This window comes from Lissotriton vulgaris, unplaced genomic scaffold (genome assembly GCF_964263255.1).
Source record: "Lissotriton vulgaris unplaced genomic scaffold, aLisVul1.2 SCAFFOLD_275, whole genome shotgun sequence".
Classification (NCBI taxonomy): Eukaryota; Metazoa; Chordata; class Amphibia; order Caudata; family Salamandridae; genus Lissotriton; species Lissotriton vulgaris.
The window spans coordinates 1,490,711-1,503,256 of record NW_028252092.1 but is presented as its reverse complement, the minus strand read 5'-3'; the positions used below and the strand labels follow the sequence as shown (position 1 = coordinate 1,503,256).

Sequence of the window (12,546 nt, the reverse complement as noted above, 5' to 3'; positions counted from 1 at the left end):
TAGCCAAAACCAAAGGTTTGTACCAGACCACTGGACTTCACTCATTCACCCACTTCAAACTGCACACTGAAGTTGCAGACGACTCAGTCAACTGATCCATAGACAAGGAAAAGAACCAGAAAAGTTTCTAATTGTGAGAGTCAGCATGAACTTTGACAGTGTCTTATAAACAGTTTTTAAAAATCATAACTCCAGCTCCCTTCAATTGAGGTTTGTCTTTATGATGTCTATTTAATGATAAAAATATATACTAGTTTTATGAATTTGGAGTGGGATGTTTATTTTGCTGTGTCTCTTACTTATTACCATTTAAGTGCTGATAACTGTTTACTCTGATGTCCTTTCAATTAAGGCTGACTGCTCAGTGCCGCAGCTACTCAGGACAGAGCTACAGTTTAAATTAAAGTTACGTAACTAAACCTAAAACAAGATAGTGAATTTATTCCTTGGTGATGTTTCTCAAACACCCCAACTAATAATCGACTTTCTTACAACACCCATTTTTCATTCTTTTTATAGTCGGTACACAGTGAAAAAGCATTGTAAGGTTTTTGGGTACCCTACAAAACCTATATATCGCTGAGTCCAGAAGTGTTTGATGGACATAACGGTAAATTGTTTTTGAAAATAGGGCATTGTGACAAGAAGTTACAGATGGAAATGCAGTCACAAATAGCTGTTTTTTCCTACTCATTTTCATTATTCTTTTATATCAACATTTAGTTTCTTTGAGAAAATCTTCCAGGATCTACACAAATGACCCCTCGCTGAATTGAAGATTTGGTCTACTTAAAAAAATATATTGGGCCTTATTATGACTACGGCGGTCCATTGGCCCACCGTACTTATGGGGACTGTCCACCTGCCTATTCTGAATAAGGCAAGCAGACTGCCACAGAACCACTGCTACTGCCAGAGATCTGCGATCCTTGGCAGTCTTGCAGCGGTGTGAGGCTGGTAATATGCTGGTCCAGGCATATTACTAGTTTCCTCCAAAGTTTTCATGGCGATTTTGTCTTAAGTTAGGATTTTGCCTCAAGTTAGGATGTTGTCCTGAATTAGGATTTTGTCTTAAATTATGATTTTGTTCTAAGTTAGGATTTTGTCTTAAATTAGGATTTCGTCTTAATTTAAATTTAAGACAAACGTAAATTAAGTTTAATTTCAATTTAAGACTAAATCCTAATTTAAGACAAAATCTTAACTTAGAACAAAAAATCCTAACCTAAGACAAAATCCTAACATAGGACAACATCCTAACTGAAGACAAAATACTAATTTAGAACAATGTCCTAATTTAGGACAAAATCCTAATTTAAGACAAAATCATAATTTAGGGCAAATCCTAATTTAAGATAAAATCCTAATTTAGGACAAAATCCTAATTTAGGACAAAAGCCTAATTAAGGACAAAATCCCAATTTAAGACAAAATCCTAATTTAGGACAAAATCCTAATTTAAGACAAAATCCTAATTTAAAACAAAATCCTAACTTAAGACTACTAAATCCCTTCTGTGAATACCAAAAGTAGTACGTTTAGGATTTTGTCTTAATTTAAGACTACTAAATCCCTTCTGTGAATACCAAAAGTAGTACGTTTAGGATTTTGTCTTAAGGTATATCTGTGAATCGGGCCCTGAGTTTACATTTTCTCGAGATCCCGCAGTTTGTGTTTGCCAATTTACAATATTACTTTTTTGCCGTTTGATTTATTTTGTATTTGTATCTAGCAGCAGGATACAGCATCCATTCATTCATTCATGCTTTCATTTGAGTACCTTTCCATATTAATCTGCCAGTATCGCTCCTTCGAGACAGGCACCCAGTAGATATTTCCAAGGTAATATGAGGGGTCAATTGCACCAAAGGTCAGCATACTTCCACTTTCTCCATAGCTGTGAAGATAAATTCGAGAACATTTCTCAATAAGACAATCAACTAATGACATTTCTAGTGCTACCTTTCATGTAGACATGGTGCTTTCATGTACCTCACATGTGCACATCCACACCACCAGGCGAAGAACCGAAAATCATCACAACTGCACCTCCGGTCCCACTTTTCCTTCAAAGAGACCTAATCAACGCTCAAAACTTGGGTCATGATTTATATTAGAAATAACACCCCTGTAAGCACATCAGCACCATCTTTGATAAACACAACTCATATATCAGCTACTTATGCAACGCATAGGAGACATCTCACTATGCTCCACAAGTCTGCCATTGCTATCAGCCCCCTCTGCTACTAAACCATGTTTTATACTGTGCTGCACACCACCTCAAGGATACTTAAGAGTGCTCCAGAATTGTGGAATACCAGGAGACTTATCATCTAAAACGCATGGCCTCCATCAGGTATTTCCCACACAATGCCAACAGTCCTGTGGCATGGTCTAAGCCTCTTCTAAATAGATGTCAGCAGCTTCATCAAGCTCTGAACACAAGACCAGGCTCAGTGAGTGCCAGGGTTTTGGACCCTCAACTAAGATGGACCTACCTCTAAGCATGGGCGAATTTTGCGAATTGGCAATTTGCGAATTTGCAGATTTGCAAATTAGCAATGCGCAAAATTCGCGAATTTGCGCGAATTTGTGGATTTTTTTATTTTTGCTTGTTCGCGGGTATTCGCGAGGCGCTTTGCGTGTTCGCGGGTGTTCGCGGGGCGCTTTGCAATTTCGCGGGGTTTTTTTTTTTTGCCTGCTTAATCACTGCCACCCTCTTGTTTTTTATGCCCATCTGCCCTCTGTACCACTTGTTTCTGTGCCCTTCTGCCCTCTGCCCCACTAATTTTTTGTCCCCTTCTGCCCTCTGTCCCACTTTTGTGCCCTTCTGCCCTCAGCCCCACTTAGAATGGTGCCGGCAAGCTGCCAGCGACATTCTAAAATAGCTAGAAATAGCTTCAACAGGAAGCACTAATAGATAAAGTAAAGCAGTTGAAGGTCAAATTAAGTTACACAATCATTAATCACCCCAAGTTTGGTGTGATTAATGATTGTGTAACTGAATTTGAGCAGAACCTCCTTTACTTTATCTATTAGAGCTTCCTGTTGAAGCTGACTTTTTTTTTTAATTTTTGAAAACCTTTATTTGTAAACAAGGTGCACACAGCTATTCAGCCGAACATCCCAGAGGCACGGCAGCAGGATTAGAGACCAGAACCGTTGCAACACACACAATTTTCCACAGGATGAGTGAGGTTAATTTTAAATTTTAAAACAGGATATTTACCGTTAGGAAGAGTGAATTTCAATATACTAACAAAAAGAGCAGAAAACAAGAAAGGAAGGTGGGATCAGTCACAGAGTCTAGATCATATATCTGTCGGTATCTTTGAGGGGGGGGGCAATCAGTATACGCGTGCAAGCAAACACTAAGCACACTAAGCACACCCGGCCATCGCCCGTACATGAAGAGGCTTAATGAAAAACATTTATGGGCGAAACCCACCGTCCAACGTCGAGAATTTAAAATAAGGTAATGCACTGCACCAATCCCAGAACCCAGAAAGAAGGAAAAAGAACAGAGAGTCCAGTTAAACTAATGAAGAAAAAGAAGGCCATAGAAACAAGAAACGGAAAAACAATAATACCCCATACCCCCCACCCCCCACCCTGCACCCCTGCAAATGGCTACGGCCTACCCCTCTAGCAGCGTGCCTATCGCCCAGCATCCAAAAACCCGAAATATAGCGAGAAAAGGGAAATATATAAAGATAGAAAAAGGAAGAAATAAGAAAAAGAAAAAATACGGGGGAGGAGAAAAATCACATTTGCCCTCGGTCCCCTTGCCCCCCCCCTGCGGTGCACAGTCCCAGTCATAAGTCTAGCAGTTATATAAGCAAGTTATTGAAAATAAAGCCCAGGGAAGGCGTCCAAAACCGACCCACCACCCGCAAGCAACAAAATGGCGGATCCCCCGAATGTCACGCACCCCCAAAGTCGAGATCCACAGCAGTCTCACCCTTGACCCCTCCGAATTTTCAAAATGAGTTCAGCCAACTGCACCAGAACATATCCAGGAAAAATCAAAGTTCCCGCCAGTATGTGGACCTGCATAAGGAGTCCAATCAAGCACCTCAGTCCGACATGATATGCCGCCGCCATGACACTTGCTGTCTTCCAGCCAAAGTACGACCATGTCGATCTCAAACTCAGGGCAAAGTCAAAACAATCGAGTAATGTTCGCAGCATGCGCCGGGTCGTATTAGCCGTAGGCTCAGGAGAAGAGAAGACTGCAAACAAGTCAGTGGACGGATGCGCCGATAATGGCGGGCGTCTCTCTGAGACAACAGGTCCACCAGTACATGGTGTTCCAGGCGATGATTGCGAGGTTTCGACATGAAGGGAGTCTCGTTTGGTAAGTACCGGGAATAGCGTAAACATAGCAGCCAGCTCAGGTGCACCCGGCAGGTCACGGTCCTCGCACGATTGGGCAGTTTCGGTGACATCCGCGATCGTCTTCTGGAGGGTAGAGACCATGAAGGATCGCAGCTCCCTAATGGCGGCCATCACGGTCCTCAAAGACGGCTCTTCATTACCCCGCACCGCCTCCACACGGTCAGCTCCAGACATTTGAATGCACTTCGGAGCACCCGATTCCCCCGGGGACCGAAGTGCGGGTCTGGCAGGCGGGGATTGGAGGCTCATTTCCGAACAGAGACGGGGCCTCTCGGGCAGGGGCACCAGCCCGGCGAGGGGGCCAGCCGCTGGGAAGGGGACCCCCGACCTCTCAGCCACCGTCAGGATACGCACACCTCCGCAGTGTGTACAGGACCGCAGGCACCTCACCAATATAGGGTTCGGAAACACTCCAGGTTAATCATCCGGACCACGTCTGGGGCACCCAACCGCCGCCGCTGCCTAGTAACCCGGCTGGGTCAGTAATCGAGGTCCCGGCTTACAGGCAACTCTGGGCCAAGATCTTTCACACGGCACAACTCCGCCAATCCGGGTGGGAAAGTTCTCTGGACCACACCGCCAGTGTCAGTAAAGATTACCCCGCACGGGGGTGAGGCGAGAAAGCAGGATATATGTAAGGATCTTCAAGCAACAGGCGGAGGTCGACGGAGCCGAGAGCTTATGCGGCCATCTTCGTTTGTCGCTAGGCTCCTCCTCTTGAAGCTGACTTTTGTAACTATTTTAGAATGGCTCTGGCAGCTTGCTAGCGCCATTCTAAAAGAGTTACAAAAGTCAGCTTGATCTTTTGACCCAATCCGTCCATTCGCGGATTTTCGTTCGCGGATTTTGCGGGAAATTCGCAAATCTCGCGGATTGCGAATTTACCCAAAATCCGCGAAATCCGCGAGCGGAACGGATTTTCCGCCCATGCTTACCTGCCTCCAAATTTCTAAGTCTGGCCTAAAGGCAGCTTTAACTGTTTTGCCAGCCTCATGTTTTCTAAACACATATGAAAACAAAATATGCCTACATATAAAGGGGTTCCCAATCAATACTCTTTCACCATTATTCTGTTGCCATATCACTCACAATTTACTCCCTCCCAACCAAGCAGAGTCTATAGATCAAAAGACCAGCCCTCTTCAGCAGGTGTATGTTTTTACTTTAAGTGACTGTGTTTGCCCTTGCACTTCAACAGATACACCTAAAATTAGTTCCCATTTATTATAAATATGAATGTTCATTCCTCACTATAAACCAGCTACGGTGTATTTTAGGCCTGGGCGGAATTTGCATAGTCGCGTTACGCAAAGTTCCGCAAAGATGGAAAAAATCTATGTGAGCACGCGGCATTGTTCTGCCCGTTCGTGATGCGGTTTTCCTGTTTGGGGACACTGTTTGCGTGTTCGGGGGGAAAATATCTTGCGAACTTGCCCATGTGGTCGTCAATTGGTGCAGCCATCTTGTTTCACTTGTCCCACCCATTTGCGATGCGTGTTTACTGTTCGCGAACGCATACGTCCGATGGCGCATCAAAATGCTGTGTTCACGATCGCCAAAATCTCATGGCGCACGCAAATGGATAGGAAAAATCGTCGCGCATTAGTTGCTTCCTCAGGTGCGAACATGCATTTTGAAAGCGCGAACAAGGAAAAAATTTGCTACGCTGCGGATCATGGAATCTTAAGCAATTCCGCGTTCTCCACAGAATGCTGAATTGACAAAATTCCATGAGCGGAGCGGAGTTTACCGCCCAGGCCTAGTATATTTATTTATCCTACATAAAACAAGCACAAGTCAGAGTAGCCAGAGTGCATATGCAGATTTTTGGTTGAAACCACCCCCACCACAGACTTGTGATTGGCATTTAAACCAGTTCTGTCTGACTTGAGAGAACCCTCCAGTAACTACTTGTGGACCTGCAGCTCCCCAACTGGAATGTTGTACAGCGCTGTCAGTGTGCCGAAAAAACTCCTCTCAAATAAGACACAGAGCTTACATCCACCAAAACATAAACCACCGAAGCTCAGTAGCCATTGTACATTAACTATATCTCACGATTGTACAATGCACTGTCTTCTCCCAAGATATGTTGTTTGCGGTGTCATAACTATTAGTATTATTTTAAATGGTAGAACCGATATAATAGAAAACGGTTTAAGCTGTGCATGGAGCAGGTGCAAGTTTTGGTTAATGTAGTGGGCTACTGGGTTAAATGCACAGTGCATGAGCTGCAGGAGGTATAATAGTTTGAAGGTGTTGCGTAAACTATAAATTACAGTAATACAGATAAGGTTGCACATTTAATTGGTACAGTGCAGTGGGATAGAGTGGAATGAGATAGATTAGAGGGTCATAAAGAGGAGTGGAGTAAAGTGGAGTGGCATAGTATACAGTGGAATACATTGTTATATAGTGCAGTTGCATGTAGAATAGTACAGTAGCCTGGCATGCACTAAAGTGGACAGGCATATTGTTGAGTGTTTGAAAGTAATGTAAAGTGGAGTAGGATGTTGTACACTAGGGTGTAGGGCCATAGAGGGGTAGGTTTTACAGTGTACTGTAAGGGCATATAGTGGAGTACAGTGGTGTATACTGGCACACAGTGTAGTGGAGTGTTGTACAGTGGATTTGCTTAGAGTGGAATACAGTGGGTTACAGTGGAGCAGTGTGGAGTGGAGTGTGTACCGTGCCATGCACTAAGAGGAGTAAAGGCCAGTGGAATGGGATAGCATAGAGTGGAGTAGCATGTTCTATAGTAGAGTAGCGTGGAGTGGAGTGGAATAGTATACAGTGGAGTAAGGTGTTGTAGAGTGGAGTGGCCTGTGGTACAGTAGAGTATAGTAGTGTGTCAGTAATGATCATAGAGTGATGTAGATTAGCGTGTCATGGAGGGGATGAAAGTGTTGTACAGTGGAGTAATGCTGAGTAGAGTGTGGTACAGTATGGTAGAGTGAAGTGAGATAGACTGCAGCACAGTTGAGTGGCATAGAGTGGAGTACAGTGGAGTGCCATAGAGTGCAGTAGCAGAGTACAGTGGTGTAGTGTCTCAGATTGAAGTATATGAAGTGGGGTGGGGATGCATACAGGGAGATGCTTAGAGTGTACTAGACTGGAGAAATGTGTCATTAAAGTGCTCTTCATCAAAGTAGAGTGCTGTACACTCGTATTGGCAGGAGTACATTGTTGCACAGTGTAGTACTATATTGTGGAGTATAGTGTGGTATATTGGAGGTATGTAGACTGTTTTTCAGTCGATTATAGTGCTGTTGAGTGAAGCACAGGGGACTGGCGTGGAGTGTTGTTGGGTGGAGAGGAGTTGCAGAGAATGGATTAGCGTACAGTGGAGTGGCGTAGTGTGAAATAGCTTACAGTTTCCTGTCGTACAGTGGCATAGAGTGGAATAACATAGAGTGTGGTGTAGTATTGTGACCAGACAGCCTCGATCAGTCACCCTATCCCTTGCAAGTACCACACTGATCTGCAGAGTCAACAGCCCCAACAGCAGAGGACACTCCTCACACTACACTTTACAAGTTCACAAATGCAAGTTACTTTTAGGAAAGATAAATGTTTGGTCTAAGTTGACCTTTATGGATACCGAAAAGTGGTAAATTTAAGCTTTTGGTCTCAGTTTACCTTTGTGAATCCGGAAAAATAGTAAAGTTGCACAAAAGTGTAAATTTACCTTTGTGAATACTCAAGATGTGTAGTTGGCATTCTGCAAAGATGGGTGTGCCAGATGACTTTTTGAGGTGTTTTCTTTAGTTAACATGTTCAATTGGATAGTTGCGTACAAATTGCAACCATTTGTAAAAAAAGTCAGACATAAGGGCCCAATCTTGCCCTGAAGTATAAGTTTATGCCTGAAATCAAAGTTTACCCATCTGAATCGGACCAGGGTATTCTACGGAGAGTCGATTACAGTGTTTCACAAAAACATCCTGCTAGTGTTACAGTGTGACTGAAATAACAGTCGGGTGCATCACAGGAGGTCGCTAACCTCCTGCCTCATGAATAAACATTAGGAAAGAGGAATAAACCCCGGTAAATGCCTGAGAACACAGTTGTGGAGGCCTGAGAAGAACAGCAGACCTCCCATCCTTGCATTCGCATTCATTCCAAGTAAACACATTTTTTGTACTTATGGAAACATTGACTAATTTTAGGAAGCAAAATTTCACTTGGAACAAATTACATCAGCGATCATGCAGAGGTCCCCTACACCATTGTAAAGTTACATTGAGGCCACTTGTCATGATTCGAAGTGGATGCGGGCCAAGAGGAACAGCTTCCCCACTCTGAGTCAGTTTCCATACTGAGTCAGGTGCTTTGAACTGATTGATAATTTGTGAACACAATTGCTCTTCCAAATCATCAATACATTACATTTTGGCTACCGAAAGAGGGGGGGAGGGAATGCCTTTTCAAGCACCCTTCTCTTTACAATTCAGACCAAGGGGCCGATTCTGATCTCGTTCGGAAGGGCTCCTAGAGGCATCCGTCAGTAGCGAGTCAGAGTCGTACTCCTGATTTCAATGCGACTCGTACAGCTGGATGAGCAAGCAAGTATGATGCGCTTCAAGCCTCGCGCCGCGACCGACTCATACCCATAAACGATGCCTGCACAGCGACTTAAATCTGTCTGACGCATACTGTGCAATGCGTATGGTTTCCGGCCGGCCAAGTACGATACACGTTGCGGGCAGCCGATGCGAATCAGAGCCTCCGGCTCAAAAAAGCTCCCGGAAGCGGTCTTCGGGGGTCTGCGCCTGACCCATCTTCACCCGGGGCCCTATGACTTGGACAGTCAGGGGACCCAGGGGTTCCACTCACCCATGCATTTACTTTACGGGGGCACTAACGCAAACATGTAACAGGGGCCCCCTTTTCCAAGACGTACATTTTTCACGATGGAAACCTATGTGCGTGACGTACAACAGGTTCCTATTGACTAATGGGGCTCCAAGCGACCCGAGTCCGTCAGCTCTGCAGTGCTTCATACTCTGTGGCTCGGCGCACCGGATCATGAGTCGGTCGGACTTTCCAAGCGAGATCAGAATTGGCCCCTGAGTTGTAAAAGTTACCTTTACCTTGGAAATACTTTAATGACATACCATTTTTAGTTCAGACATAAAGACAAGGCTTTTGATATAAAAAAAACAGTGTTTCTGCTAATATCAGAGTTAGTGATCTTAAACAATCAATCAATAAATCAGTAGTGGGTCACTTGATGTTATACAGTTATATTTCTACCAATCCTAATATTGCAGACGGACATATAGCCAATTCTCTGATGGCCCTTACTATGGTCTGACCACATCTAAGTCGGGTTGAGAGACCACTATGTTGGTGGAGAGGAAACTCCGTCGTCATTGCAATGGAGTTCCCTCCTTGCCAGCATATAAATTAGGCCTTTAGTCTCTGGAAATTATGTCAAAAGTCTTCAGCGGGATATGACAGCAAGGGTATGAAGTCATAATTTCGACGTTTAAATAGCAATATACTAGAATATCGATGTTTAAATATGGATGTGGCCCAATATCTACCTGCAAGAATATCGTCGAACAGAATACCGCCATGTAGATAAGAAATATTGTTTTACCTAATGTCGAAGTTAGCAATATTGTTAGTAGAAATATTGTTGTTATTAATAAAACAATTTATTTCAGTGTTCTGTATTTTAGTATATGTGTTAAAAGTATGTTATTTGTAAAAGTATAGCTTATTTTTGTATTGTATGTTTTACATTTTTAGAAATAATGAATTGTATGATAATTCATTTTTGCGTGTTTTAGTACAGTAGCGGGTAGTGGGTTTAAAGGGGAATAGGGTGGTAAGTGATTTAATTATAATATATTTATTAATAATTTTTAGAAGTTAGTAATTTTATAAAAAATGTAATAGTGTGTTTTAGTTCTGTACCAGGTTGTGGGTTTCTAGGGGAATAGGGTGGGAAGTAATTTAATTATAATTAATTCATTATTCATTTTAATTAATTCATATTTTTGTATTTAATACTTTATCTTGTTAATTGTGTTAATTAATTTGTCATTAACTAGTTACGAAATGTTTTTAATTATTAATTGTTACACATGTTAATTGTGCCATTTTTTCAGGAGTGGGGTGTGGGTTTATAGGGGAGTAGGGTGGAAAGTAATGTCATTATATTTAAATACTTAATAATTTAATTAATTAATATTTATGTATTTAATAATGTGTATTGTTGATTGTGTTATTTCATTTGTTATCAATTAGTTATCATTGGTTATTAATGATTATTTATTATTTTGTAATTATGTTAATTGTGGGTTTTTTGTCGGAGCGGGTTGTGGGTTCATAGGGGAGTAGGGGAGTAGGGTGTGAAGTAATTTAATTTTAATCAATTAGTTAATAATTAGTATTAATTCATATTTGTGTATTTAATAATGTATTGTTAATTGTGTTAAATAATGTATTATTAAATAATTAGTATTTGGTTATTAAATATTAATAATTATTTGGAAAATATGTCAATTGTGTCATGTTTTAGGAGTGATTTGTGGATTCATAAGAGAGTAATGTGGGAAGAAATTACAACTTATTATATTTAGTTATTGCTATTTCAAAGTCTGTAATAGTGTGAATTAATTTATTACTGATTGTTTTTAATTTGGTTGTTCACTCTTATTAGTAGATTAATTAATTTAGAAGCAATTATGTTAATTGTGTAATGTTTAACTATATTAGTGGTGTCATTTATAGGAAGATTTGGAGGGACATAAATTATTTTGTAATATTTAGGTGTATGTTAATTGAAGTTTATTATTTTGCTGAAGTGGGAATAGTAAATTATTCCATTCTGCTATCCAACACTCTCCCTACTGTTGTAATTGTTGGAGTGGTAATAGTCATTTTATCCCCTACACTATCCAACACGTTCTCCACTGTTGCACTCCTTAGAGTGGAAATAGTACATGAATACCCTCTGCTAACCAACACTTTCACTACTGTTGCACTTGCTGGAGTGGGAATAGTACATTTTTCCCCTCTACTATCCAACACTGTCTCTACTGTTGCACTCCTGGAGTTGGAAAAGTAATTTTATCCCCTTGGCTATCCAACACTTTCCCTACTCTTGCACTCCCTGGAGTGGGAATAGTAATTTTATCCCCTCTGCTATCTAACCTTTTCCCTACTGTATAACTTGCTGAAGAGGAAATAGAAAATATTCCCCTTCGCTATCCAACACTTTTGAATAGTTGCATGTGCTGGAGGTGGATTAGTAATTTTAGCCCCTTGGCTATCCAACACTTTCCCTACTGTTGCACTCTGTAGGGTGGGAATAGTAAATTATTCCCTTCTGCTATCTAACACTTTCCCTACTGTTGCACTTGCTGGAGTGGGAATAGTAAGGTATCATCCTCAGATATCCAACACTTTCATTACTGTTGCACTTGTTGGAGTGGGAATAGTAAAATATTTGTCTCCGTAATACAACACATTCCCTACTGTTGCACTATTTGGAGTGGGAATAATCATTTTATCCTCTCCACTATCCAACATATTCCCTACTCTTGCACTCCCTGGAATGGGAATAGTAATTTTATCCCCTCCACTATCTAACACTTCCCTACTGTTGCACTTACTGGGGTGGGAAGGGCAGACATATAACTGTTTTTCATTGTCGATCACTGGCAGGCAAACCCCGGTGGAGGGAATAGTAAAAAAGACAAGATGCTTCCCTCGCCAGGGGAGATGACGCCCACTAAAGGGTCATTTTTCTATTTTCAAACAGAAAATCCCACTTTGAAATGTTCTTTTTGAAAAGAAAACAGTTTGGTGCAAAGCTCCATCATGATAACCGAGCCCTACATCAAACTGTAAAATGCTTGGACAGGAATTGCCTTGACAGCGGTTCCTGGCAGTGATTTCTAAATTTGAAGGATGGCATCTACCTCTGGGCAATAGTGTTATTGACTCAATGGCCTGGTGTAAAAATGGGCCATCCACCAAACTATGAAATAGGCCCTCAGTTACTTTTTGGGAGTTCAGATTCTTCCCATCTGGCAATGTTCAGCATGTAGCCCAAGAGTGCTTAAAAAGGCTGGATACCTTCTCCACTACAACCCCCTTAATTATATTTCTTGTTGCGGAGTAGAAGCA

At 41.8% G+C, this 12,546-nt stretch overlaps 1 protein-coding gene across 1 annotated transcript in view; it reads right to left on the bottom strand.

The window, feature by feature from the left end:
• LOC147662675 (pepsin A-like) overlaps positions 1–12,546 on the bottom strand; it is a 46,571-nt gene that overhangs the window by 9,994 nt on the left and 24,031 nt on the right. Inside the window, exon 6 of the mRNA XM_086950993.1 lies at positions 1,781–1,897. Within this exon, the coding sequence (XP_086807119.1) occupies positions 1,781–1,897 (117 nt within the window). The remainder of the gene's footprint in view (positions 1–1,780; positions 1,898–12,546) is intronic.